This window comes from Patagioenas fasciata, chromosome 18 (genome assembly GCF_037038585.1).
Source record: "Patagioenas fasciata isolate bPatFas1 chromosome 18, bPatFas1.hap1, whole genome shotgun sequence".
Classification (NCBI taxonomy): domain Eukaryota; kingdom Metazoa; phylum Chordata; class Aves; order Columbiformes; family Columbidae; genus Patagioenas; species Patagioenas fasciata.
The window spans coordinates 5,278,938-5,301,916 of record NC_092537.1 but is presented as its reverse complement, the minus strand read 5'-3'; the positions used below and the strand labels follow the sequence as shown (position 1 = coordinate 5,301,916).

General features: G+C 59.4%; 2 protein-coding genes across 7 annotated transcripts; both read right to left on the bottom strand.

Annotated features, from left to right (window-relative positions):
* Positions 1 to 334: 334 nt before the first annotated feature.
* SPATA20 (spermatogenesis associated 20) lies at positions 335 to 10,809 on the bottom strand. Of its 4 annotated transcripts, none has more exons than XM_065852384.2 (16): positions 10,715 to 10,809; positions 9,449 to 9,586; positions 9,094 to 9,158; positions 8,543 to 8,697; positions 8,160 to 8,303; positions 7,687 to 7,888; positions 7,461 to 7,591; positions 7,262 to 7,366; positions 7,041 to 7,115; positions 6,658 to 6,870; positions 6,340 to 6,532; positions 5,198 to 5,366; positions 4,348 to 4,556; positions 4,027 to 4,226; positions 3,823 to 3,903; positions 335 to 608 (listed from the first exon to the last, which is right to left on the bottom strand). In XM_065852384.2, exons 1-16 carry the CDS (start codon positions 10,744 to 10,746, stop codon positions 438 to 440), a joined length of 2,283 nt encoding a protein of 760 aa, XP_065708456.1. In that variant the 5' UTR covers positions 10,747 to 10,809; the 3' UTR covers positions 335 to 437. The 4 variants fall into 4 exon arrangements, with proteins under 4 accessions (XP_065708456.1, XP_071672637.1, XP_071672639.1 ...); XM_071816536.1 differs by having other exon boundaries at positions 4,351 to 4,556; XM_071816538.1 differs by lacking the exon at positions 10,715 to 10,809 and adding an exon at positions 10,625 to 10,676.
* A 27-nt stretch (positions 10,810 to 10,836) lies between these two features.
* Positions 10,837 to 20,319, bottom strand: EPN3 (epsin 3). Of its 3 annotated transcripts, none has more exons than XM_065852650.2 (10): positions 20,028 to 20,319; positions 16,772 to 17,427; positions 16,323 to 16,441; positions 14,657 to 14,740; positions 14,264 to 14,371; positions 14,069 to 14,153; positions 13,511 to 13,825; positions 12,534 to 12,644; positions 11,922 to 12,143; positions 10,837 to 11,820 (listed from the first exon to the last, which is right to left on the bottom strand). In XM_065852650.2, the coding sequence occupies exons 2-10, from the start codon at positions 17,340 to 17,342 to the stop codon at positions 11,501 to 11,503; spliced, it is 1,935 nt and encodes a 644-aa protein (XP_065708722.1). In that variant the 5' UTR covers positions 17,343 to 17,427; positions 20,028 to 20,319; the 3' UTR covers positions 10,837 to 11,500. The 3 variants fall into 3 exon arrangements, with proteins under 3 accessions (XP_065708722.1, XP_071672641.1, XP_065708723.1); XM_071816540.1 differs by lacking the exon at positions 20,028 to 20,319 and adding an exon at positions 18,965 to 19,111; XM_065852651.2 differs by lacking the exon at positions 14,657 to 14,740.
* Between the last annotated feature and the right edge of the window lie 2,660 nt (positions 20,320 to 22,979).

Genomic DNA, 22,979 nt, shown 5'->3' with positions numbered 1-22,979 from the left:
CAAAAGCACTTGACTCCCAAGTCATCCAGGTGCTTTTGACAATGTTATCCCAGGTTGCTATAGGAACCCTAATAGTTTTCCCATCTGACTTCTCCATTAACGCTGGGATTTATTTTTAATTTGTTTTCCTTGTCGAGAAGAGGCAAGGAGCAAGCGCTTGTGCAGAGGCAGGAGATGCTCTTTGGTGGGTGTCTCCTGGCTGTGCCAAAACCAGCACCAGGGACCAGAGCTGGTTCTGCTGCGATGCATGCACAGGCAGCGGTGCAGGCAGGGACTGCTGCAGGCAGGGAAGGGCACAGCCCTGCGCTGCTGGCAGGAACCAGCCAGGAGGCGGTTGATGCCCAGAGTGGCTTTATTATGGGTCTCTCCAGCGTTCGCAGGCTGGTGTGACAGTCTGTCACCCCCTCACCTCCCTTTGGGCAGAGGGGATAAGGGGTTCATGGGCAGAGCATCCCACGCAGCTCCTGGGGTGAGGTGACGGGCAGGGAGCAGGTGAAATTGCTGCAGACGTAAGCAGTGGCTTTGCCATCCTTCCTCTCCAGGGACGCAAGGAAAGGCAACTGGCGGTAGAGGAAACCAGCGCCATCTCCATCTGCCAGCAGCAGCACCTGCAGAAAAGGAGCTGTCAGAGCGCAGCCAGTGCCAGGCAGCTGCTCCTCCCCTGCCCACAGACACGCTGAGCGCTGGTAGTGTCCCCCCACGCACTCAACCAGAGACGGGAGGGCACAAGGAGCCAAGGGGACAAATGCCAGCCCTCCACCATGGTCCCAGGGTGGCCACCTCCCCATCGCACCTGTGCCACGGGGAGCCTGTGGTCCACAGCATCCCCAGCAGCTTTGCCTCCCTTCCCCCTCCAGACACCCAGCAGCTGAGGACAAAGCCCGGGGACCAGCAAACACCAGTCTGGAGAGGGCTGCCCGAGTCAGCTGGCTCCCCGGGGACACCCATCCAGCCCAGGGACAGCCTCAGTTGCAGCATCTCCCCATCCCATCCCACACCCCAGCTCCTCCTGCCCTCCAGACACTTCCCAAAAGCTAAAAAACCACCCAGCAGTGTGTTGGGGGCTCTGCTGGCTGACACGGCAGCACCAGCCAGGGGTGATGACCGGTCTGCCGTGATAATTAGCTTTTCTGAAAGGAAAAATGTTTGCTAAAGCCTCAGGGCTGGTGGGCTAATCAGAGGGGAAGCCAGGAGCTGGCCGGGAGCCTGGTACAACACGGATGCAAAGGATGAGCGAAGCACAGCCCCTTCCCAAGCCCAAGGCACAGCAGCAGCGTCCCAGCACCAGAGCACACAGTTGTCCCCAGCCCCGCACATGTGCCCACCGTGGCACCCGCCAAGCAGTGACACGCTCACGTTCGGGCCATTTGTGCCACCAAGGGATGCCAACACCATGGCACTGCCCCATGCACAGAATCCTCTGCCACTGGCACCGGGGTTGGGAGCAAACCCAGCACCCACCACAGCAGGGACACCTGGACTGCCTCCCCCATGCCTGGCAGGAGACACCCTGTGTCCCCAGGGATCACTGTGTCCCCAAGCCCTTGTCCTGGATAACAGCTGCTGCTGTCCTGTCCCCTGCCACCCCACATCTGCCACTTGGGCCCTGCCTTGACCCAGCTCCGGCTCAGCCCATCTCCCAGCCTGCCTCCTGCTCCCTCCTCGCCTTTGTCTGGAATTAATTCCAGGAGTGATTAATTACCAATTCATGTCCAATCTGAAATTCATTATTCATTTTTCTCACAAGCTCCCCAAGGTCCTCCTGCAGGGCCAAGATGAAGGCAAGCGGCAGGCTAGAGCTCTGCAGCTGAGGAGATAATGGGATCCTTCATAATTACCCTAAAGACCATTAACAGGGCAGGGATCCATATCAGGAGCCGGGATCCAGTCCCGGAGCAGGGATCCAGCCCTCTCCATTCCCAGCACCAGGTCCACCAGGGGAGCAGCCGTCGGCATCACCCCCAGAGCACTTGCATCCCCCAGGCAGCAGCTGCTGCCAATGGCAAAGGGCTTCTCCAGGCACAGGGTCCATTTAAATCCACGACCTAAATGCCATTTTATCATCGGCATCTTGTTACAGCAAGGATTCCAGTCTAAAGTTTGTAAGGAATTAATTACTGGAATGACCTAATTAATTGTGTTTCATCAGACGAGCCTAGCCCCCAGCACCCTGCCAGCACTGAGGGAGCAGGGGTGGCAGGGGACACGGCGGTGACATTTCCATAACTCCTTGGCAAATCCCATTCCCAAAGCTGCCGCATCCCGGAGCAGGTGACCCAGGGCTGCTCTGCCTCGGGTGGCTTCTTGGGGTGGTGAAGGGGAGCTGGGGAGCAGCTGGGAGGCTGAAGGTGGGCGGGAAAAGGAGCACCCCCACCTCCGTTCTCTGTGCGATGCAAGATGGAAAGAGGGACGGCTGTCAGGAGGCAGTAGGCTGCTCCCAAAGGTAGCATGACCCTCGGGAGAGGAAACAGCTGTGCTATTTGCTCTGCTCCAGACCCCAGAGCTGCTGGCTGCATGGCCCGTCGGAGCCCGTGGGGACTCGGGGGACTGATGCCTGCACCAGCAGGAGAGGGAGCTGCCACCACAGTGCTGCTCGTCCCTGCAAACTGGGTCACTTGCCTTAATCCTTCACAGGGAGAGAGGACAAGCACAGGAGCAGAGGCCTCACACAGGGACCCGTGTGGCCAAGGGATGTGGCTGGATGGGACATGCCGGAGGAAGGAGGCAGAGCTGTGTCCCCCACCCACACTCCCGGGCAGAAGTTGTGACTGTCCCTGAACACTAATGTTAAACACCACTGGGCACACAGGTAGAGAGTCAGGGATAAAGCCTCTGTGGGCTGAGATAACCTGAGGACAAAGCAGGGGATCCCTGCTGACAGCTCAGCACTCCCCAGATCACCCCAGGTGGAGAGCGAAACTGGTGCTTTGATCTCAGCACCAGCTCCCCATGCGCTCAACGTGCCAGTCCCTGGCACCAGGACCCCGAGCAGCAGGGAAGAGTCTGCTCCAGAGGCTGAAACACTGAGCCCCCTCGCCCGCAGCCTAGCCCTCCTTCCCCTGGCTCAACAGCTTTGCCAAGGAGAGAGCCATCTGTCCCCAAGGCAGGGGACATCAAATGTGACAGAACCAGCTGCCCTCCCCTGACAGCAAACGCTCCATTCCCACGGCAGCACGGTCCCTCCATGGGATGCACCAAGCGCATCTCTGAGCAGGGATGCCGGCAAGCAGAGTGATGTGGTGACCCCAGCACACAGCGACAGCACAGCAGGGGGGAAAGCTTTTGGGAAAAGCCAGCACCTCCCAGCCCCACAGCCGCTTCCCAAGCATGCCCGGGTAGCTCCAGGCAGGAGGTGACCCAGACACTGGCTGGATCTGCACTGGGTATGACACATTCACAGCAGGCATGACACATCCGCACCAGAATGAAAGGTTTTCCCTTGGGAGAGCAGCGCTGGGGATGCCGGGCTGAGGCTGGGAGCAGAGTAAACAGCCGGCAGTGACAGCAGCCGCTGCTGCAGCCGCTCCCCGGGCTGGGCTGACAGTGTTCTGTGCCAGGGAGAGGGGTGCAGGGGCTCAGACGCAGCTCTGCTGGCTGTGCTTACGAATAAAAACAGGATAAGATGCTGCCCAGAAGGGAGGCAGGATGGAGGATGGATGCTACAGCCACACTGGGAAGAAGGATGAAGGCACGAGCAATGTAGGCGGCAGCAGGGAGAGTGATGGCAGCTGGCGCGCGCGGCTGCGCATGGGGACAGGGGAGGGTTGGCAGGGCTGGCAGGGACAGCAGGGATGGCGGGGACAGCAGGGCTGGTACCTCTACCTTGTTTGGGCTGAAGACAGAGTGGACGCAGCGCAGCATCTCTTTTGTGTCTTCTCCTTGGGGGTTCCCACAGATAATGACCTGTTCAGGGCGAGTGTGGGGGGCAGAAGGGAGAGAGCAGAGAGCTGTTAGTGCACCCACACTGCCACCGGGCACGCTCCCCGCGGCTGGTCCCGCAGGGCACACACAAACCCCAGCCTGTACCTGTTTGAGGGTGTGATGGAAGACAGCGGTCGCCCGGGCCATCTCAGGCAGGGTTATCGGGATCTTCTGCAGCCTCTCTGAGAAGGCAGCCAAGATCTGCCCAGCTTTTTCTACCCACTCCGTGTGGCCAGAGTAACAAGCTGCTCGGAGCAGGTTTGTGACAGTGACGGAGTTGGCGGTGGGTTCTGCTCCATCTTGGTCTGCAGGGGACAACAGCTCCTCCATCAGTCCAAGGCCCCACCACCCCATGGCTTGGTCCTCCAGCCCCGCCCTCCCCAGGCTGCCCCACATCAGAACCCATGGCCACGTCCCCGAGCTCACCACCCTTCAGACGCAGGAGCAGAGAGGGATCACCAGCCTCGCTGGAGAAATATGCAAAGCCTTTGGAGTCCCAGAAGAGCTTGTCTTGCATGTGCTGGAGCTGCAGAGCCCACTCCAGCCAGTCCTGCTCCAGCGAGGCTTCGTACAGGTCAAAGAGAGCCTGGATGACGAAGACATAATCCTCCAGGAAGCCCTGGATGGGCACAGCGCTGCAGGGGCAGACGGGAAAGGAGCATCAGGATTTCTACACTGACCAGGTGGGAAATGTTCTCTAGACCAGCAAAGCCCGATCTACTGGTGAGATAACAGCTCAGAGCTCAATCCAAGATCACAGAATCATCAAATAGTTTGGGTTGAAGGGACCTTCCAGGCTCATCCAGTCCAACCCCTGCCATGAGCAGGGACATCACCCAGCTCAGGTTGCTGAGATCCCCGTCCAGCCTGGCCTGGGATGTCTCCAGGGATGGTTCATCCACCACCTCTCTGGGCAACCTGGGCCAGGCTCTCACCATCCTCAGTGTCAAAAATTTCTTCCTCCCGTCCAGCTCGAGATAAGCAGTTGCTGTGCCAAGTCATCGCACAGCTCAGCCTCGGGTTTCTGTACAGCAGGGGAAGAGTCCTGCCAGCTTGAAAGATGAGGAATGGGAAAGGATTTGACCTTAATTCCTCCTCAGCTGGGTGGGGGGCACTAATCCATCCCAAACTGCACTAGAGGCAGTTCTGCGCAAGGCAAACAGCCTCTCTCTGAGTCCAGCCCTGCCTGGAGAAGAGCAGGATAGGGACAGCCGAGGGCCTGGGCAGCACCTGGGGATGACTGGTCAGTGCAGACCCTCTCTGTACGTTTGCCCACCTCTGCTCCACCGTGTTGTCTCTGCCCCGGTAGCAGCTCCGCAGCAACCTCCCGCTGGTGGGGTCGAAAAGGTGTCTCCGCAGGAAGGCAGCTGCCTGTGCAGCCCGGCTGACGTATTCCTGTTTGTCCAGGGCCGTGCCAGCCTGGGCAAAGCCTGAGATCATCAGCCCTGCATAGGCACAGACACAGGGACAGGCTCAGGGGGGGCACAAGGAACCAGAAGGGGTGTCACTGTCTTTCCTTTAAAGGATGCTCAGTGTGAAGCTCATCCTGCCTGACGTTCAAGGCAGGTCAGGGCTCAGTCATCAGCTCTTGCGGTTGGTTCAAACCACTAAGAAAGTCACTGACTGTCACCAAAGAGATGGGCAGAGCACTGCCAAGGCCAGCAAGAGCTAAGCCTTTGCTTGTGTGCAGAAACATGGCTTAAGACGTGGTGTAACTCCAGCTCCCACCAGCTCCAGACCCAGCTACCCAGGAATTTACTGCTGGAAACGGTGCCTGGGGTACTGTAGCTATTACCTGCTGCAGGACTCCCAGACAGACAGACACAGAGCTGTGGTCCCCCCTAATGTAACAGTGGTGATGGACTCTGCACCCCACCTGGATCCTAGGTCCCCAACTCAGTGTTTGTCCCCTAAGCCCAACCGGGGGAGCTGGGCTGAGCCAGGGGAAGAGCTTTGCTGCTCTCTGCTGGCAACAGGGGAGGAAAATAAACCCCGAGCAATATCATAGAATCACAGAATGGTTTAGGTTGAAGGGACCTTCAAAGCTCATCCAGTGCCACCCCTGCCATGAGCAGCAACATCTTCACCAGCTCAGGTTGCTCAGAGCCCCGTCCAGCCTGGCCTGGGATGTCTCCAGGGATGGGGCATCCACCACCTCTCTGAGCAACCTGGGCCACCGTTTCACCTTCCTCAGTGTAAAATATTTCTTCCTCATGTCTGGTCTGAAATAGCCCAATGTTCAGCAGTCCCACAGCTGCTCCCAGAGTCCTGGGGATCCCAGCCCACCCTCCGTCTCCTTGGGGGGCTGCTCAGTCCCAGCAGGACTCATTCCTACAAGCCCCCAAAATGTGCTGACCCCAGGCAGCTGCAGAGGGGTCCAGTCACAGAACACACCCCCAGAGCAGAGCCTCCACTCACCGTTCCATGCCGCCAGCATCTTGGTGTCCAAATGTGGCCGTGGCCGCTGTGCCCGGGCTGTGGACAGCCTCTGGCGTCCCTCCCGCAGCAGGGCACCCAGTTGCTCCAGCTCCAGTCCAAACTGGGCTGCTGTCACCTCTGGGGAGCATCGGACAATAAGGACATTCTTGCCCTTCAGCTCCTGATGGGGGTCCTGAAAGCAGAGCTCTGTTCTACCACCACACCAGGCTGAGGAGGAGTTGGACATCCCCCCATGCCGAGGGGTGCGGGTCCCCCACCGATGCTCCCAGTACCAGGCAGGTCTTTGCTCTCTCTCACCTGCATGGGGCTCACGTTGCCGGTCTCCTTCACTCCATAGTGGTGCATGAAGACATCTCCCAGGGTTGTTCCCTCTGTGGCCCCCTCAACAGGGTCAGGAAGGAGAGCCCGAATTTCCTCGGCTGCCCACACACAGAAAGCTCCTTCTCGCTTCTCTTTGGATGCGGTGGTTGGGTAGGAATCGGCATCTTCCGCACTGTAGAAACCTCCAGCCTGGGAAAGGAGCAACAGAGAGACCCTCCAGCTACTGGGAGACCCTTCAGCCAGCAAAATGCAGCCATGCCCCAGACTGGGAAGGGAGAAAGGGAGGGAAAGGCAGCCCCGAGCCACGTCCCAGGGCAGGGTAAGTGGCTCCTCTGGCCCACCTCAGGGGAACAACCTACCTGGTCACTCAGGTCCCGCGAGACATAGAGCAGAATGTCTTGGGCGACATCAGCAAAGAACTGATCACCAGAGATCTGCGTGAGGTGATGGGGTGGATGTCAGTGTCACAAGAGGCAGAGAGGAGGTAAGAGATAGGGAGACATAAAAAGTGATTTTGATTTAAAGAGCTGGCAAAGGGTGGGGAAACACATCTGAATCGCAAAGGGATGTCACGCCATACCTGAAATGCTCTGCTGTACGTAGCTGCCAGCTGCCCCTGGTCGTACAGCATCTTCTCAAAGTGAGGGACATGCCAGTGCTGGTCGGTGGAGTAGCGGTGAAACCCCTGCAAAGAGCAAGTGGACACATTTCCACCCCACATCTCTAACCCAATGCCTCCTGGGCATGCCAGGGGTTTACCCCGAAGGCTTTCCTCCTACCTGGTCAATGTGGTCATGGATGCCCCCATGGGCCATCATCTTGAGGGTGTGCAGAGCCATCTGCAGTGCCTGGGCACCTTCTGGAGTTGTTCGGTGCAGGGCCCAGTAAGTGAAGAGGAAATTCAAATTCACTGAAACACAGGGAGAAAGCTGTGCTTGGGCTCTGGGCTCTGCCCCCCAGTGCTGCCTGCCCCATGGAGAGGCTCAACAGCGAGGCGAGACTGACCTGGGGTGGGGAACTTCGGGGATTTGGAAAAGCCACCATAGTCCTCATCATAGGAGTTGGAGAGCTGCTGGAAGCAGGTGGCCATCACCTGTTCGGATGGTGGGGGTGACTCCTGGCCCCGCACACGAATCTCAGACACGTGTTGCAATGCTTCCAGGATCTTATGGCTGCTCTCCAACAGGGAATCTTTGTTCTCCTTCCACTAAGATGCAGAGCAAGAAAGTCAGTTCTTGCATTTTTTGTCTCTCTTTCTGCTTCCTGCATTGCACCAGTCCAAACTGCAACAGCAGCTCTCAGTCCCCTCTACAAATCAGTTCCAATTCAGCTCTAACCCAGTCAAAGCTCTAACAGGTTCTCTGGGCCCCTGTTTCTCACAACTTTATCTCTTAACTTAGTTGCCCAGCAAGCCCACACCAATTTCCCTTTGGCCCCTTTGGGTGAGCAGTCCCTGCTACACCATTCCTGCTCCATACCTGCTCTGCGATTCGGAGCAGTACAGTCCGGAAGCCAACACGATGAACTCCATCTTCAGGAGGGAAGTATGTCCCGCCTGCAAAGGGCTTCAGATCTGGAGTCAGCCAGACGCTCATGGGCCAGCCACCTCCACCACTCGTCGCCTGAAAGACAAATCATGGGTACACCAAGGTCACGCGAGAGGCACCCTCTGCTCAGCACCCCTGTGGCACGCATACGTGCCTTACTTGAGGACAGGCATGTGCTTCTCTCCATCCTTGTGATCACACATGGCCCCATTCAGACCACCCCACATACTGGTTCTTCTTGCTTGAGGAACATGGCCATGAACCTCACCTTGAGACAGTCAAAGCCTCCCAAGCCCTGCCCGTCCCTCCCTTGCCTGCACAAAGGTCATGTAGACTTTGTCAACATCTGGCCGCTCCTCACGATCCACTTTGATGCACACAAAATTCTTGCTCATAATCTCCCCGATTTCCTTGTTCTTGAAGGACTCCTCCTCCATCACATGGCACCAGTGGCAGGTAGAGTAGCCAACTGCAAACAAGCTCCAGTGAGTGAGGAAAGGCCCTTTGAAGGGAGCAGGACACGCGTTATGGGGAGATGGCTCAGAGGTGGGACACCCCACCATGGGGAACAGCTGCTGCCCCCTGGAGAAGAGGTGGAGGAGAAAGGCCTCCTACGAATATGGGGGCTTGTAGGGCCTCCTGGGCTCTCCAGCTCTTGCTTCTAAAATCTGGCCAAGGACTCTGGTAGCCAGGAAGGCTGCAGTCCACCTTCAGCAAGAGCCATTAAAGCCCCTTCTAGCCACAGACACTTAGTCCATCCTCACCTCTGCAGCTACTCACACATCAGCTCAGGACACAGCGCGGCTTATCTGGTTACCTACTGAGCAACACATGCGAATGTGAAATATGTCTTGTTTCTGGTTACCTGACAGGAATATCAGCTTGTTTTCTTTCTTGGCTTTATCAAAGGCTTCCTGACCCCAAGGGTACCTGTGGAGGGAAGACAAGAAAGGAGCTTCAGGGGTCACTGCTGCCAGGATTCACAGGCTCCCCTAAAGCTGCCTGAGAAGCCACTGCCTGGTGGAGAGCGGTCAGGATAGCTGGGGACATAGCTGGCTCAAGATTGTGGTCCCCAAGCCCATTGGGAGCTGCATAGGAGGCCCCCATCATGCTCCACGGAGACCAAACTGCTTCGCCTGCCATCACTGTCACAGCCACAACCACCCCAGTCCCACGGACACACTGAGAAGAGGAGGGAGAAAGGCACCAGCGGCTCTTACCAATCCACAGGGTTGTGAGCATGCTGCAGGAGGTATGGGGACTTCTCGTTAATCAGGCGGTTGGTGTGACGAGGGATGCTAGGAGGGCTGGTTGTCCCCCCCGTGGCCATGGTCACGCTCCCCGTTAGAAACACGCACCTGTGACACCAAACAGGCTCATCATCATCATTTCCTCACTGGCCACAGCAAAGCGCAGCCCCTGCAGAGATCTGTGACACCCCAGACCAGGATCACCTTCACCCCAGCTCCTGTGGGTGTCCACACAGCCCAAGGGCAGGGGGGCTGCTCCCTGCTCCCCATGCCAGTGAACCACTCTCAGCCCCAGGGCTGGGTGGCTCTGTGGGGGCTCTGTCCTGCTCCATGCCTCCCCCCCGAGGACACTACAAAGTCCTTGCTGCTTGCTAGAGGCTCAAGCAAGGATGGTCACCTCCTGCTTGGCACAGAGGCCCCCAGGGGTCCCTTCCCTCCAGCCTGGCAGTATCTTTTCGGAGGAACAATCACCCAACAGTCATGGGCAAGGGAGCAGCATCTGCGGGATTTGACCTGTGTGTCCTCAGATTGGAAAGTCCCCTCCCGTAGGTGTAGCGGTAGGTGCGGGGTCAGGGTGCAGGGAGGGTGGCACAGGCTCTTCATGGCAAGGGGAGCAAGAGACAGGAGTGGACCAGAGATGCTCCTGCTGCTGGGTGGGATGCACGGCTGGGGTGCAGGGATGTGGGAAGGGGTGGGAGAGGGGTGCAAGAAGGGTGTGCAAAGTCATGCAGGAGGTACAGGGATGCAGGGAGGATTTAGGAAGCATGTCGAGGGGTGCAGAGAGGACTTAGTGGAATGCAGGAGGGGTGCAGAGATGCAGGGAGGATTTAGGAAGGATGCTGAGGGGTGCAGGGAGGATTCAGGGGAATGCAGGAGGGGTGCAGAGATACTGGAAAGATTTAGGAAAGATGGGGGAGGATTTCAGATAATGCAGGACGGGTGTAAAGGTGCGGAAAGGATATAGGAGGGATTCAGGGGGGTGTCGGGGGGATTTCGGGGAGACGCAGGAGGGGTACAGGGAGGTGCTACGGAATACAGGAGGGATGCAGGAAGGATTTGGAGGGGTGCAAGGGAGGTTTAGGGGTGTGCAGGGGCGGCAGTGATGATGCAGAAGGGCTGCCGGGTGCCGCAGCGATCGCTGCCTACCGCCCTGCAGGGGCTCGGCCGGGACCCGCAGCCGCTGCCCGTCCCGGGGGCCGGACCCGCCCCTCCCAGCGCCCCCGGCCCCCCCGGTACCTGCGGGCGCTGCGCAGCGGCGCCGCGAACATGGCGGCGGGGGGAGGGCGGAGCCGCCGCTCCCCGTGACCGGCCCGGCCCCCCCTCCCCGGGCCCTCCCCTGCCCGGGAGCCGCACACCGGGTCCGTCAGAGCTGTTTATTGTCTCACAGGCAGCCCGCAGCCGCCGCTCTCCAGCAGCGCCGAACCACCGGCGCCCCCGCCGCCCCCCCAGAGCCCGGAGCGGGGCCGCCCCCCGCGGGTCCCCGCCCGCCACCCCCTCCGCAGGGGCCGCGGGGCTCAGCGGGGCAGCGAGCGGGACGGGGACAGCCGGGGGCGGCCGGAGGAGGACGGGCAGCAGCGGCCGGGGGAGCGCGATCCAGCCGGGGACCCCAAGCGGGACAGCGCCTTCCCGGGGAGGGGACACGGTGGGGGGGGAACCCCCGGCCCCAGCGGTGCCCCAGCTCCGCGCAAGCGCCCGGGCAAACCCCCCTACCCCGGGGGGAACCGTCCAGCAGCGAGAGTCCATGCACCAGCCCACCCCGCTGCACCAGAGCCCCCAAACCACAACCCTTAGGAGTGGCCCCTCCACCACCCTCTGGCCATCGCCGGGAAAGGGGGGGGTCCCCTCTAGTCCATCAAGCGTGGGGGCTCATGCTGCTGCCCCCCAGGGAGGGGGCTGGCATGGGGGGCACCCTTCCTTGCAGCTAGCAAACCGCTGGTCCCCCCAAAAGTCTTGGCGGGAGAAAAGGCCGAAGGGGGTTTGTAACAGCCGGGGAAGGGGAAAGAGTCTACGTGTCCAGAAACTTCAGAGGAAGGGGTTGAGCCCCCCCGGAGCGGTCGGCGGGGCCGGGCGGCCGCTCAGCGGCAGTAAAGGCTTCGGCAAGTTGCTGGGGAGTTCGGGGAAGGTGCCGGCCTGGGGGAAGGCACTGGCCGAGGCGGGGAGGGTGGTGGCGGCGGGGGGGACGCTGCTGAGGGGCATCGGCAGGGACGCGCTGTAGGTCATGGAGTTGGCGGGGAGGCCGGCGGGCAGGCTGGGCACCGGCGAGCTGGTCCGCATCTGGTTGAGCGTCGGCTTGGGCTGCTCGGCGAGGCTGAAGGGGTTGGTGGGGGACGGCGTGCTCAGACCTAGCAAGGAGAAAGGATACAATGGGCAGCCGTTGCATGCCCCCAGCCCTCCTCTTCCTCCCCCAAACACCTCTCTGCCCAGCCCACACTACAGCACCTACCTGAGAGAAAAGGGTTGCGGGTCTTGGAGGCTGGTGCAGGAGCGACCAGGGAGTCCAGGTTGACCAGGGAGGAGGCGGCAGGGCCGAGGAAGGCCTCAGGGGTTTTACAGTCCTTCCGCTCCTTGCTGGATTCGGGCAGGGAGTCGGCCAGGTTGGTGAGGTCAAAGCTCTTTGCCCCATCCTGCCTGGTGCTGGGGAACAGGTCGCCAAAAGGGTCCAGCTCTGGGGTGGAGGGGACATGAGCCATATGAGCCAGCCAGGAGACACTGAGGGTGATGGCATCCACCCGGCACTGCATGGGACAGCTTATAGCACATCTCACCCCAGGTCACAGCACGATGTGGTGGGGCTGAGGCTGCAGAATGGTGTGCCTGAGCTCCCCAAGTCACCAAGGGAGGTGGCAGGGTTGGGGACATGGATGCATGCAGGGACCAGAGCTGCCTCCTCGGCTATGGGTCAGCCCAAGCCCACAACACACGCAGTTCCAGGTTGCACCAGCAAGCAGCCACACACAGCCCTGCCAGCCCTGGAGTTGCCTCCCTGCAGCAGGCAGGGACACGTTACTGTCCCCACCTGCCCAAATCAGTCCGTGCCCACTCCCCCGGCTCTTACCAACAGGGCTGTTAGATTTCACAGAGGAGGGCGGCTGCGAGGTCTCCTGCTCTGGCGGCTCAGCTGGCTCGGGCGGCTTTGCAAACGGGTCGAAAGCGTTCCCCCCTGGAGCTGGGGGGAAGAGATGAGGCTCAAGGAGGGGAGCAAGCGGGGAGGTGAGAGGCAGGAGATGTACGGGCAGGAGAGAGGCAGGGGCAGCTGCCTGCAGGGAGACAGAAAGGAGAGCATGCGGCAAGGGGACGTGGGGCTGGGGATTGGGAACGTGTGCTGGCCCAGGGGCTAAGATCAGCCAGACCATAACGGGGGTGACACCGACCCAGGCAGCCCCCCCTGCAGCAGGCAGGTCCCTTCCCAGCCCCAGAGGGGAAAAGTGGAAGGGACAGGTCTGGAATGCTCCAACAACCATCACTGGCCCCCAGGCTGGATCCTGCGCTCCTCCCCAGGACCAAAACTGAGCGGACCACACATGAGACCTCTGTGGGGCCGGAGGAAGCACCAAGGAGGAACCAAGAGTGACACCAAGCTCTGAAACACAGGCTGCTCCTGCAGCCACTGCCCCATTTGCAATGCCAACACCTGCAAGCAGCAACCGTCCCATCCTGTTCAGGCACGTAACGCTGGTTTGGGGGAGCAAACAAACAGGTAGCTCTGTTTGGGGGGGATACACCATCACCCTGCTGCTGGAGCATGCTGTGGCTGCTATCTGCTCCCAGGGGAGGGCTCATTAATAGTGCCATGTTAATTAAATCAGCTTATTCTGTGCAGAAATCAAGCCTAAAAGTCCCTTGAAGTCTTCAGGGTGCTGAGGGGTGAGCAGATGCCCCATTGTGGGGCAGGAGAGTGGGGAGGGGGTGTTTGCAGAGCTGGGTGCAGGAGGAGGCGGGGGACACCTCGAGGTGCCTGCTCACCAGAGGGCAGCGATGGCCAGTGCTGCCCACAGTTCCCAGCAAAGCCAAAATGCCAATCAAGCCTCTTACCAGCGTTAGGAGGTTGTTCAGCCACAGCAGCCCAAGGGTCAGTAGCTGGTGTAGAACCAGAGCCCTGGGTGGGGGGAGCCGCTGTGGCCCAGGGGTCCGCGGGAGGGAAGCCAGAAGACAAAGGCACCTTCGCCCAAGGGTCGGAGGCAGCAGCAGTGGTGGTGCCGGGGGGAAAATCCCAGGGCCCAGCGGAGGTTTGCTGGGACGAGGTGCTCGCCTGGGAGATGGGCTCCCCACCAGTGGCCGGGACCGGCACCCAGGGGTCAGCCGCACCAGCCCAGGCAGAGGCTGTCGGCTCCACTTTGGGTTTCATATCTGAAAGAAGAAGGGAAGTTGGAGAAGGGAATGCTGTGGGACACAGGGGGATGCTCAATAGCAGGGATGTGCCTGGGGGATCTTGGCTTCCAGCCACACCGCCCAGGCGTGCAATGGACCGGGCAGTGGAGGGAGAAGAAGTGAGAGGTCCTTAAAGTTGAGCTGGGAACTGGGGAGGGACAGAGGCAAGGGTGAGGCTTCTGCCTCTGTCCCAAGGTTTGGCAGCCTGCGAGTTGCCCCCACCTGGCATATCCCATGGGTCGGCAGACGGGTGGCTGGAGGGGGCTGGCGCCGGCCCGAATATATCTGCCAGCTCCAGGATGGAGGACTGTGAACAGAAAGGGAATAAAAAGGTGAAGGAAGCCCAGGGCAGACCTGCCAGGCTCACCGTGGAGTCCAATGCTGGCTGTGTGGCCATCCAGTCCGCCCATGCTGTACCTGGCTTTTCTTCATCTTTTCTTCTTCCTCCTCTTCCTCCCTTCCCGGGGCAGTCTCCTCCATGGCTCTCTGCATCAGAGAGTTCTCCCCTTGCCATGTCCTCACCTCCTGCAGGGACAAGGGACAGGACCCATGAGACCAGCAACCTGGCAGCCAGCACCTTCTCCAGGAGACAGACCCAGCACAGGAGCTGCCACCGCATCCCCGAAAAGTCCCAGCGTCCGAGTAGACGGCTCCTCTGGGGCCAGGCCCATTGGGAGAGAGCTCAGCAGACAGCTCAGAGCAGTGAAAGCAAAGCAGACACCAGAGTGAGGCAGCATTTGGAGCTCCGGCACCCCAAAGAGAAGCCCAAGTGCAAGGAGAGGAGCACCCGGGGCTGCGGGGCTCAGGTACCTTCTCGTGCTCCTCTTTGCTCAGCGCGAGCGCTAGCTGCAATTGCCTTTCTTCGTCTGTACTGGAAATTGGAGGAAGTGGCTTCTGCCAACAGAGGAAATGGGGTGACATTTCAGCTTGCCCTCAGCTCATGGGACAGCTCGGAGGTCACTGTCCTTGTCACTCCTGCGGCCCCTCGCCTGCCTGCACAGCATCTCTGTGCCCAGCCACAGCTTTGCCTGTGAATCCCCAGCCTAATGCCCCTATGAACCAGTCCCAGCTCCTTTCCCTACCCCATCACCTGCCTCTGCATATAGGCTGAGACAACCCTAAATTAGGCAGCCAGCATCTCCCCCAGGAGGTTTTTGGGGACTCCGATGCAGTCAGCAGAAGGAGAAGGGATCAATTAGGTGTCCCCTCTCCCCGGCAGCCTGCTGGGGAGCAAGGTTTGCAATGCTGATTGGACTTGGTCTGGGGATCCTGCCCGGCCCTGCTCTGCTGGAGGAAAAGCAGCCAGACCTGAGGCAGATTTCGGGGAGATGCTGTCCCCATACAGCCATGGCAGCCCTGGTCACCACCCCGTGACGCTTGTCCAGCAGCGTGGGATCAGCTGGGGCTGGAAATGGGGACCTCACTGGGGTGTGTGTGTGTGTGCACAAGCATGTGCAAGCCTACACATGTGTGCGCAGCCCAGATGGACTCCAACAGCAACACTTTCAAGAGCCTGTTCCTACAGCACCCATTGCAGCAGTGTGTGGAAGCTATAAATACTCTGGTTCCAGGACAAAAATAGGGATATATGCTCCGCTCCATCTCCAAAAGAGCCTCCATCCAGCAGGGAAGATGGGCAGCAGCAAGCGCCGTCTCTGAAGCTTGTCCCCTGCCCCGGCAGGACTGAGCTCACAGTGCTCAGTACCAGTGCCAAGGGGACACCCAGCACAGCCCCTCGGTCACCATGTCCCTCTGACTTTGTGTGCCCAGCCATACCCGTGTGTTCTGCACGGGCCGTGCCAGCCGGCGGCAATCTCAGCTGGGGCGCAAATAAGCCGTCCCTGGTGGAAAAGGGGCCGTGGCCAGCAGATAGGAGAGGGGACAGCCCTGGGGGAGGTTTCATGGTTGGGGACAGCAGTTCACTTGCTGCACACATCTTGGCCTGCCTGGGGCTGTTTTCCAGAGCTCCTTCTAGCCCAGTTTGAAAGGACCAGCAAGTGGGAAGGAGAACGTGGCCCCACCAAGCCCCCAGCCCAGTACACAGCCACAGGGGTGCTGCTGGGCCACACCCACCATGAAAACCACAGTGTTGGGCAAGGCATTGCCTCCTAAAACCTCCGGGGGAAGGCAGAGAAATGGGGGAGGTCAGACCAGAAGCCCTCAGTGGAAGAGGGCAGCCAGGTTTGGGGATGCTGCGATAAATCCAGAAGACCCCCCCAAGTTCCCCCAGTGGTCTGAGAGGCTGGATGTGTCCAAGCCTGGTGCTGCTCCCACAGATACAAAGATGGGGAGCAGGGACAGCCCATGCTTCCATTGACCTGTTGGTGATTTTGATGCTGGACACAGAGTGAGCAGCCTGCTGTGTTTGCAGGTGCATGCACTGGCCTGAGGCAGCTCCCAAAATCCTCCCTCGTCTCAGGGAACAACCCACCATGCCCGCAGACAAGGCGAGGGCATGTCAGCAGAGCCATCCTACCTTCTCTGCCTCCTCCCGACTCATGGCCAGCGCCAGCTGCAGCTGCAGCTCCTCCTCGCCCGTCGTCTGGGGCCTCGCTTGCTCCAGGTCGGAGGCAAACCTTGGGGACGAGGACGATGCTGCAGCATAAAAGAGGGAAAGGGGAAGGGGAGGCGTCAGGACTGCAGTATTTGGGGGAGCACATCAGCAGCCTTCACCGTCCCCCATCCAAACAGCATGGCTTCCCCAGAAGACACAGCCCTGTGTTAGAGGTCCCCACTATGAACAAGCTGCCACTGCTGCTGTGCTCACCACTGGCCCAGCCAAACCTCTGCCTGTGGCACAGGATGGAGATGGGCGCCACCACCAGCACCCCAAAAGGTGGAGAGGAGCGATGGGCACCAGGCAGGTGCAAAGCAAACGGAACATCTGCCCCCAGTGAGCCCCAGCGAGCTGCCAGCACCACTCACAGTTAAAGGAGGAGGGGGACCCCCGTGCCCGGCCATAGTCTTCGCCGTAGGGTGACGCACGGCGGCCATAGGTGCCCGGGTGGCTGCCGCTGCCCATGCCCTCAAGGGCCATGCGCTCCTTGGTCTGCAGCGCGTGTGCCCGCTCCTGCTTCAGCCGCTCCTCGTCCTTCAGCAGCGCCATCACTTGCTTCACCTTCTCGCGGATGTTGATGCCCTGGTCCTTGCCATCGCGGTCCACGTACTGGAAGTCCTTCAGTGTCTGGATGGTGTAGAGGTTCTCCCGGCATTGGTGGGTTACCTTTTCAGAGCCAGTTTTGATGAGGTAGTCCAGGAGGGTGAGGGCTTTGTAGACATGACGCCAGTTCTTGCCGCTGTCATTCAGCCGCCGCCAGATCATGCCCATGACCTCGGCGAAAGCCACCGTGTTGAAGGTGAGGTCAGCGATCTCTGACATCAGGGAGCTGGGGGGTCCCCAGGGATCGTTGGAGGTGGCCTCCCGCACCTTGATCTCTGCCTCCGAGTAGTTGTGCACGATGTTCTTCACCTGCCGGCGCAGCGCTGAGGTCGTCATGGCTGTGTGGTGCTGGAGACCCGCCGGCGGCGGGCAGTGATGGCGAAGAAGAGATGAGCGCTCACAGCCACAGCCTCACCAGTACCTGCAGTGGGTAACGGGGACACAGAGACCTCAGCATCGCCCCAGCCACCGAGACTCATCTCCAGAGCCCTTGGCTGACACCTGGGACACTTTTCAAGGTGGCAGTGCCCATTGTTGGGACACCAGGTGCACCCTGCTGGGCTGCCATGCTCCCTAACCCAAAGACATGCAGGATGCTCAAGAGGAAAGATTTCTCATGGCAAACCGATACCCAGAACCGCAGAGCCGCCAAGAGATTTGGCTTCAGACTCAGCAACATTTGGAGGAGATTTTTACCCTGCACTTCTGCTTCTAAAAGTACCAACCTGAAAATGGCAGCTCCCTCCTCCAGACCCCAGCTGCCTCACCCCACTGTCCTTGCAAAGCTCATTTCAGATCCCCCAGCCCTGGCACCAGCCAGGGGCTCCCCTGTACCCCCAGATGCACTATCTGTGACAAAGCTCTTGGTGCTGCCAAGGATGCGTCGTGCAAAACCAAAATGCTGCCCTGAGTCAGAGCCTGCCATGACTTGCCAGCACTGGTAGCCGCTCCGGTGGGTTTTCCCAGCAAACTCAGTAATTTTGCTGCCACAAGAGACTGCGGGTACAGAAGTGTGTGCTGCTGCGGGATGGTGAATTTGGGGTGGTGAATACGGGGTGCTAACCTCCAGCAGCATGGATAACACAATCCCCTCTCCCAGAATCCCCGAACTGCCCGAGCTGTCTCTGCACCCAGAGCCAGGATGGCAGGGGCTGGCATGGCCAGGAGCTGCCCGGGTACCTTCCCGGAGGGCAGTGCCCATTCTTGGGATGCGCTGCACCTGACATGGATGCAAAATGACACGGGTCAGTCTGGACTCATCGTCACGTGAGTCCATCACAGCTTTGTCCCTTACTCTGTGCTAGTCCTAATCCTCACCTTCTCCCTGCACGTTAGGAAGACAACATTTACCCTCATTTCGTCAAAGAGCCAAGCAAAGCCAGGCAGCAGAGGCTGCCTGGAGCTGCCTTGCCCTCCGCAGGGTTGAGGAGCCGGGCTGCTCCCAGAGCTCCCACTGCAGCTGCAGTAAAACTCACTGACAGTTTTTCCCCCATCCAAGATAACACTTGCAGGCAGAGGAATATCTCCCGCACACAGCAGTGCCTGCAGACAGTGATTACCAGCGTCTGTCCCACCACCCACCCTGGGTGCTGGTACCTCCCTGGAGTGCAGCTGCCACACTGCGTCCAGTCCTCCCTGGGCTGGGGACACCACTCCCTCCCACCGGAGCTGGGCCAGTGCTGTGCTGACGTGCCCACGAACCACACACGGCACCCGTCACTCTCCCGCACAACCCGTGCGACCGGTCGGGCACCTCCTGCTCCCACCGGCCAGCAGCTGGGCGCCCCACGGCTCTGCCGGCGACGTCCCTGTGAGTCAGAGGAGCCTGGCACCGCCACACTGACAGGCGGCCGAGATTTCTCTCGAGACACTTCCCCGTATTGATCCCCTTTCGCAATGCGCGGCCTTTGGATCCCGCCGGCAGAGCCCGCAGTGCGGACAGCCACGCTGCTGCCCACCTGGCGCGGAAACGCCTCCGGGACAAGGGCAGCGACGCAGCAAAGTCCTCCGGGACTTGGCTCTGTGCTCTGCTCTCCACCAACACCCAGGCAGGAGATAAAGTCGGGTTTTCCAAGGGTGCCACCGGCCCGGCAAACACCAACAAACACCAGCAAACACCAACAAACACCAGCAAACACCAACAAACACCAGCAAACACCAACACTCCTTCAGGGCAGGATGGTCCCTCCTGCCTCTAACAGGTCTCCTGGCAGGACAAACCCCAGGTCCAGCATACCAGGCTCCAGCACCACGCGTCCTGGCCAGAGACACAGTCCCAGCTGGACTTTGGTCGCCACGAGATGGCCCGGGAAGTCTGTATAGGAAGAGATGGGGAGCAGGGGCTGGAATGGGGGTGAGAGGAGTGTGGCCCTGGCTGAAGCCCTGCCAGTGGTGGTAAAAGCAAAGGGGTTTATCAAACACAATATCCCCCGCCAACTCAGAATATAAAGGGAGTGAAATAGAAGCTGTGCGGGAGATAAGGCAGCAGCACATATGGAATTACTGCAGTGACCTTGAGCAAGAGGCTGCCAGGTGGGAGAAGGACACATGGGTATGGGGACAGGTCCCCACTGCCCCGCGGCCCAGCGCAGGGGACTGCGAAAGCAAACGAGGAGGAATAACATGGAGGGGCAGCAGGACGGGATGGAGGAAGGAGGAGCGGGCAAAGGGGCCAGACGAGAAGGGGGGGGAGGTTGGGGGGGAATTAAAGCCTCGCTCCTTCCCTAATCAGATGCAGGGCCGGCAGGAGCAGCGGCCGCCATGGAGGGAGCGGCGGGGAAAGGCTCCGGGCAGAGCCCTCGGCCGCGCCGCCGGTTCCTGCAGCGCCCCCGGGGGCCGCACCCGCCGCGGGGCCCCGGTGCCCCGAGCCCGACCCGGGGAGCGCCGCGCCACCGAGCTGCCCGCCGGGAACCGCGATGCTCCGGCGCCCAGAACCTTCCTCGTCCTCTTCCTCCCCCTGCTCTTCCCCCTTCTTCTTCTTCCTCCTCCCCACCCCCTCGAGGGGCGCGCAGCCCCGCTTACCTGCGCGGAGCCCTGCCGGTGCCGGTGGCCGGTGCCGGTGGGAGCGGGCTGGAGGCGGCCGCAGCCCGCCCGCCGCTCACCGCCGAGTTGCCGGGCTGGCTGGGCAGGTCTCGGCGGCAGGTCCCGGCTTAACCCCTTCGGGGCCGCCCGAGCCCCGGCCCGGCTCTATCCCGGGCACCAGTAGAGGTGGCTCAAGCCGTCCGCCCCCCCGCTCCGCCCCGGTGCAGCGCGGTGCGGTACCGGCCGCGGGGGATGCGGCGCCGAGCCCCTGCCCCGCCGCATGCGGGAGGCGGGGATGCTGTAAATGCTCAGTCACTGCCCCTCGCTGGCAGCCAGCCAGGCGCGCCTTGCTGCTGCTTGCTTTGCTTTTTTTTTCTCTCCTTTTCTTCCCTCTCCCCCTCCGCTCATTATTTATAGACAGAGATCAGCGTCCCCGGGCTCGGGAGCTCCTCCGAGGGATGCCGACCCTCCCCGGGAATGCAGCTCCTTCTCTGATACCCAAGGCCATGGTTGCGATTTGGGTTCGGTTTTGTTTTTTTTTTTTTTTTTTTTTCTGGGATCTAAATTTGGAGCAGATTGTTCCTCTGCTCTGAACAGCTCCCGGAGCCTGGCTGGGGGAGAGAGGGAGGCATCAGATGACATGACAAAATAAGTCATGTCTCTCGATCATTTCAATGCCACCCCCTCCCTCACGGCCTCTGCCTTCCATTTTAATCACTGACAGGCCTTCAAGTATTATGGATATATATAATCTTTTTAATATCACTGACATTTTCCATAATGGAAAGCATCTCCTGTGTGCTGAGACATTCTGGAGGGGGATTGTGCCTGCCTGCTGATGCTCCCGCCCCACAAAGCACCAAGATGCCCCAGGCCCCAGTGCTGAAGGTGCTACTGTGGGACACAGGGAGAAGCCACACATCTCCCAGGGATCTCACCAGCTTGACTTTCCCAATAGGCTCTGCCTGTGCAAACCGAATGTGCGTCTAGTCCCGCTCTCAGCTGCAGCCTCGAGAAGCTCCAGCATCCAAGCCGTCCTCCAGCTCAGGCTGCAGGGGCATTCCTCGTGGCTGCTGAAGATCCAGGCCTTCCTCTTCCTCTGTTCCCAATGCTCCCAGTTCAGCTGCATCAGGCAGCCAATGCAGAGAGCTTGCCCTTCTTCAGGCATTAATTTTTTAATAAGTGAACCTCTCCATGGGGACAGCACCCTACAAGCCACAGGGGAGGTGCACAAACATGGGGTTCACTTTGCAAGATGGAGCCCAGCCCAGGAAATGGGACCCTCAGCCAGCACAAGCTGGCTGCTCACTCAGATCCCCTCTGCCATGGAGAAGCCTCTGGAAATGCGCTGTCACCTTCCGCTTGCAGCATTTTCCTAGAATCTTCCTTCCTAGCCTAATAGTTATGGTGTCTTCAGGCCCCAACTCACATGATGGGTTTGGTATGTAACTCCCAAGGCCAGGAGGGTCACTCACCTCTGTTATTTAGCAAACACAAGACGAATTATTAACGCTAATACAAATAACACTTGTGTTTGGGAGAGGAGAAGGAATAGTCTCCTTGCCTGGCTGGTAGGATTTGGCATTACAGGGACTGGAGCATCCCCACGTCCTACAGAGCACAGGGCTGACCAGCACCAAGGGCCCCTGCTGTAGGGACAGAACCCACATCTCACACCAGGTCTGCATGTGAGGTGTTCTGTGGAAGCCAGCTCTAATTTCACTGCAGTTCCAGCCACAGAACTTTCAAGAGAAAGCTGCAGCAGGCAGGTAGCGGAGTATTACACATCCCCTCTTGCATTCCTTGTAACTTCTCCCTTTAGGATGCTCTTGTCCAAGGCTGCAAAAGGCACCAGGTTCATTCTGCTTTGCAGAAGTTCTTATGCCACCTGCCCGCCCTGGGCCATCAGGTTCCTCCCTTGGAAGGGAAGGAGATATCAGTGTAGGACATTCTGCCATGGTACGTGACTGACGTGAAACTCCCGTCTACCTGTTTTTGTATTAACAAGTTCTCCTGTGAGATGAGGTGTACATGGAGCCTGGCTTCTATAGGCTGGACTGGGACATGGATCTTGTGAATGGGCTTTGCCGTCTTGGAAAGTAAAGCTACCAAGTAAAAGTATTGCTGCCTTTGAGACAATCACATTGCCTCTATAATGTGCAGACTCCCTCTTGCCTAGAAACAGATGGCTCGAGCTGTTTGAGTTGGGCATATTCACAAGCTGATAATCATCTCCAGGGAGGCAGGAGCTATTGTCAGAGCCTGTGAGACACACCCCAACTTCAGGCCTTTTTCCTTCTAATTCTCAAAATGCTGCTGAAATTCTCACTACAGGAATGCTGAGCAGAGACATTCCCGCTGTGGGCTTGTGCCCGCTAAGCCAGAAGAGGCTCCTGGCTTTCACAGAAGCCAAAGTGCTTCCCCGCACTCCACTAAGAGAAAGCATCTCAAAACATGAGGGACCTCACCTGGCCAGCAAATAAAATAAGCTGTGCTTTGCCGTGGTACCGCCAGGAGCTGAGGGGAAGAATATATCCTCTCCCCAGAGACAGCATATGAGTTAAAATGAGAAAGAAAACAATTCTGCAGAAGGAACAGTTATTTCACACTACGTGCAGCTCCAAGACACGTGTTAGTGCGGCTGCCAATGTAAAAGAGATGCATCTGCTGCCCAAGAACCCCAGAAGTATCATAAACCTCAATTAACAATCCACACTGATGTAATTTCTCTACAGGACCAAAGCCTCCCTGGGGAATGCCGTCCAGACAGCACTTTGCTGACATAGGCCGGGTCAGGAGACCCTGCACTCAGCTCCGAAATCTGCTCCGACCCCAGTCCAGCTGCAGAGCATGAGACTCTTGGACCTGGGATGCTCCTACATAAAGCTTCATTCCAGCTGTGGTGCACAAGGAAATCCAGACAGAACACAGCAATAAACCCAGACACACACA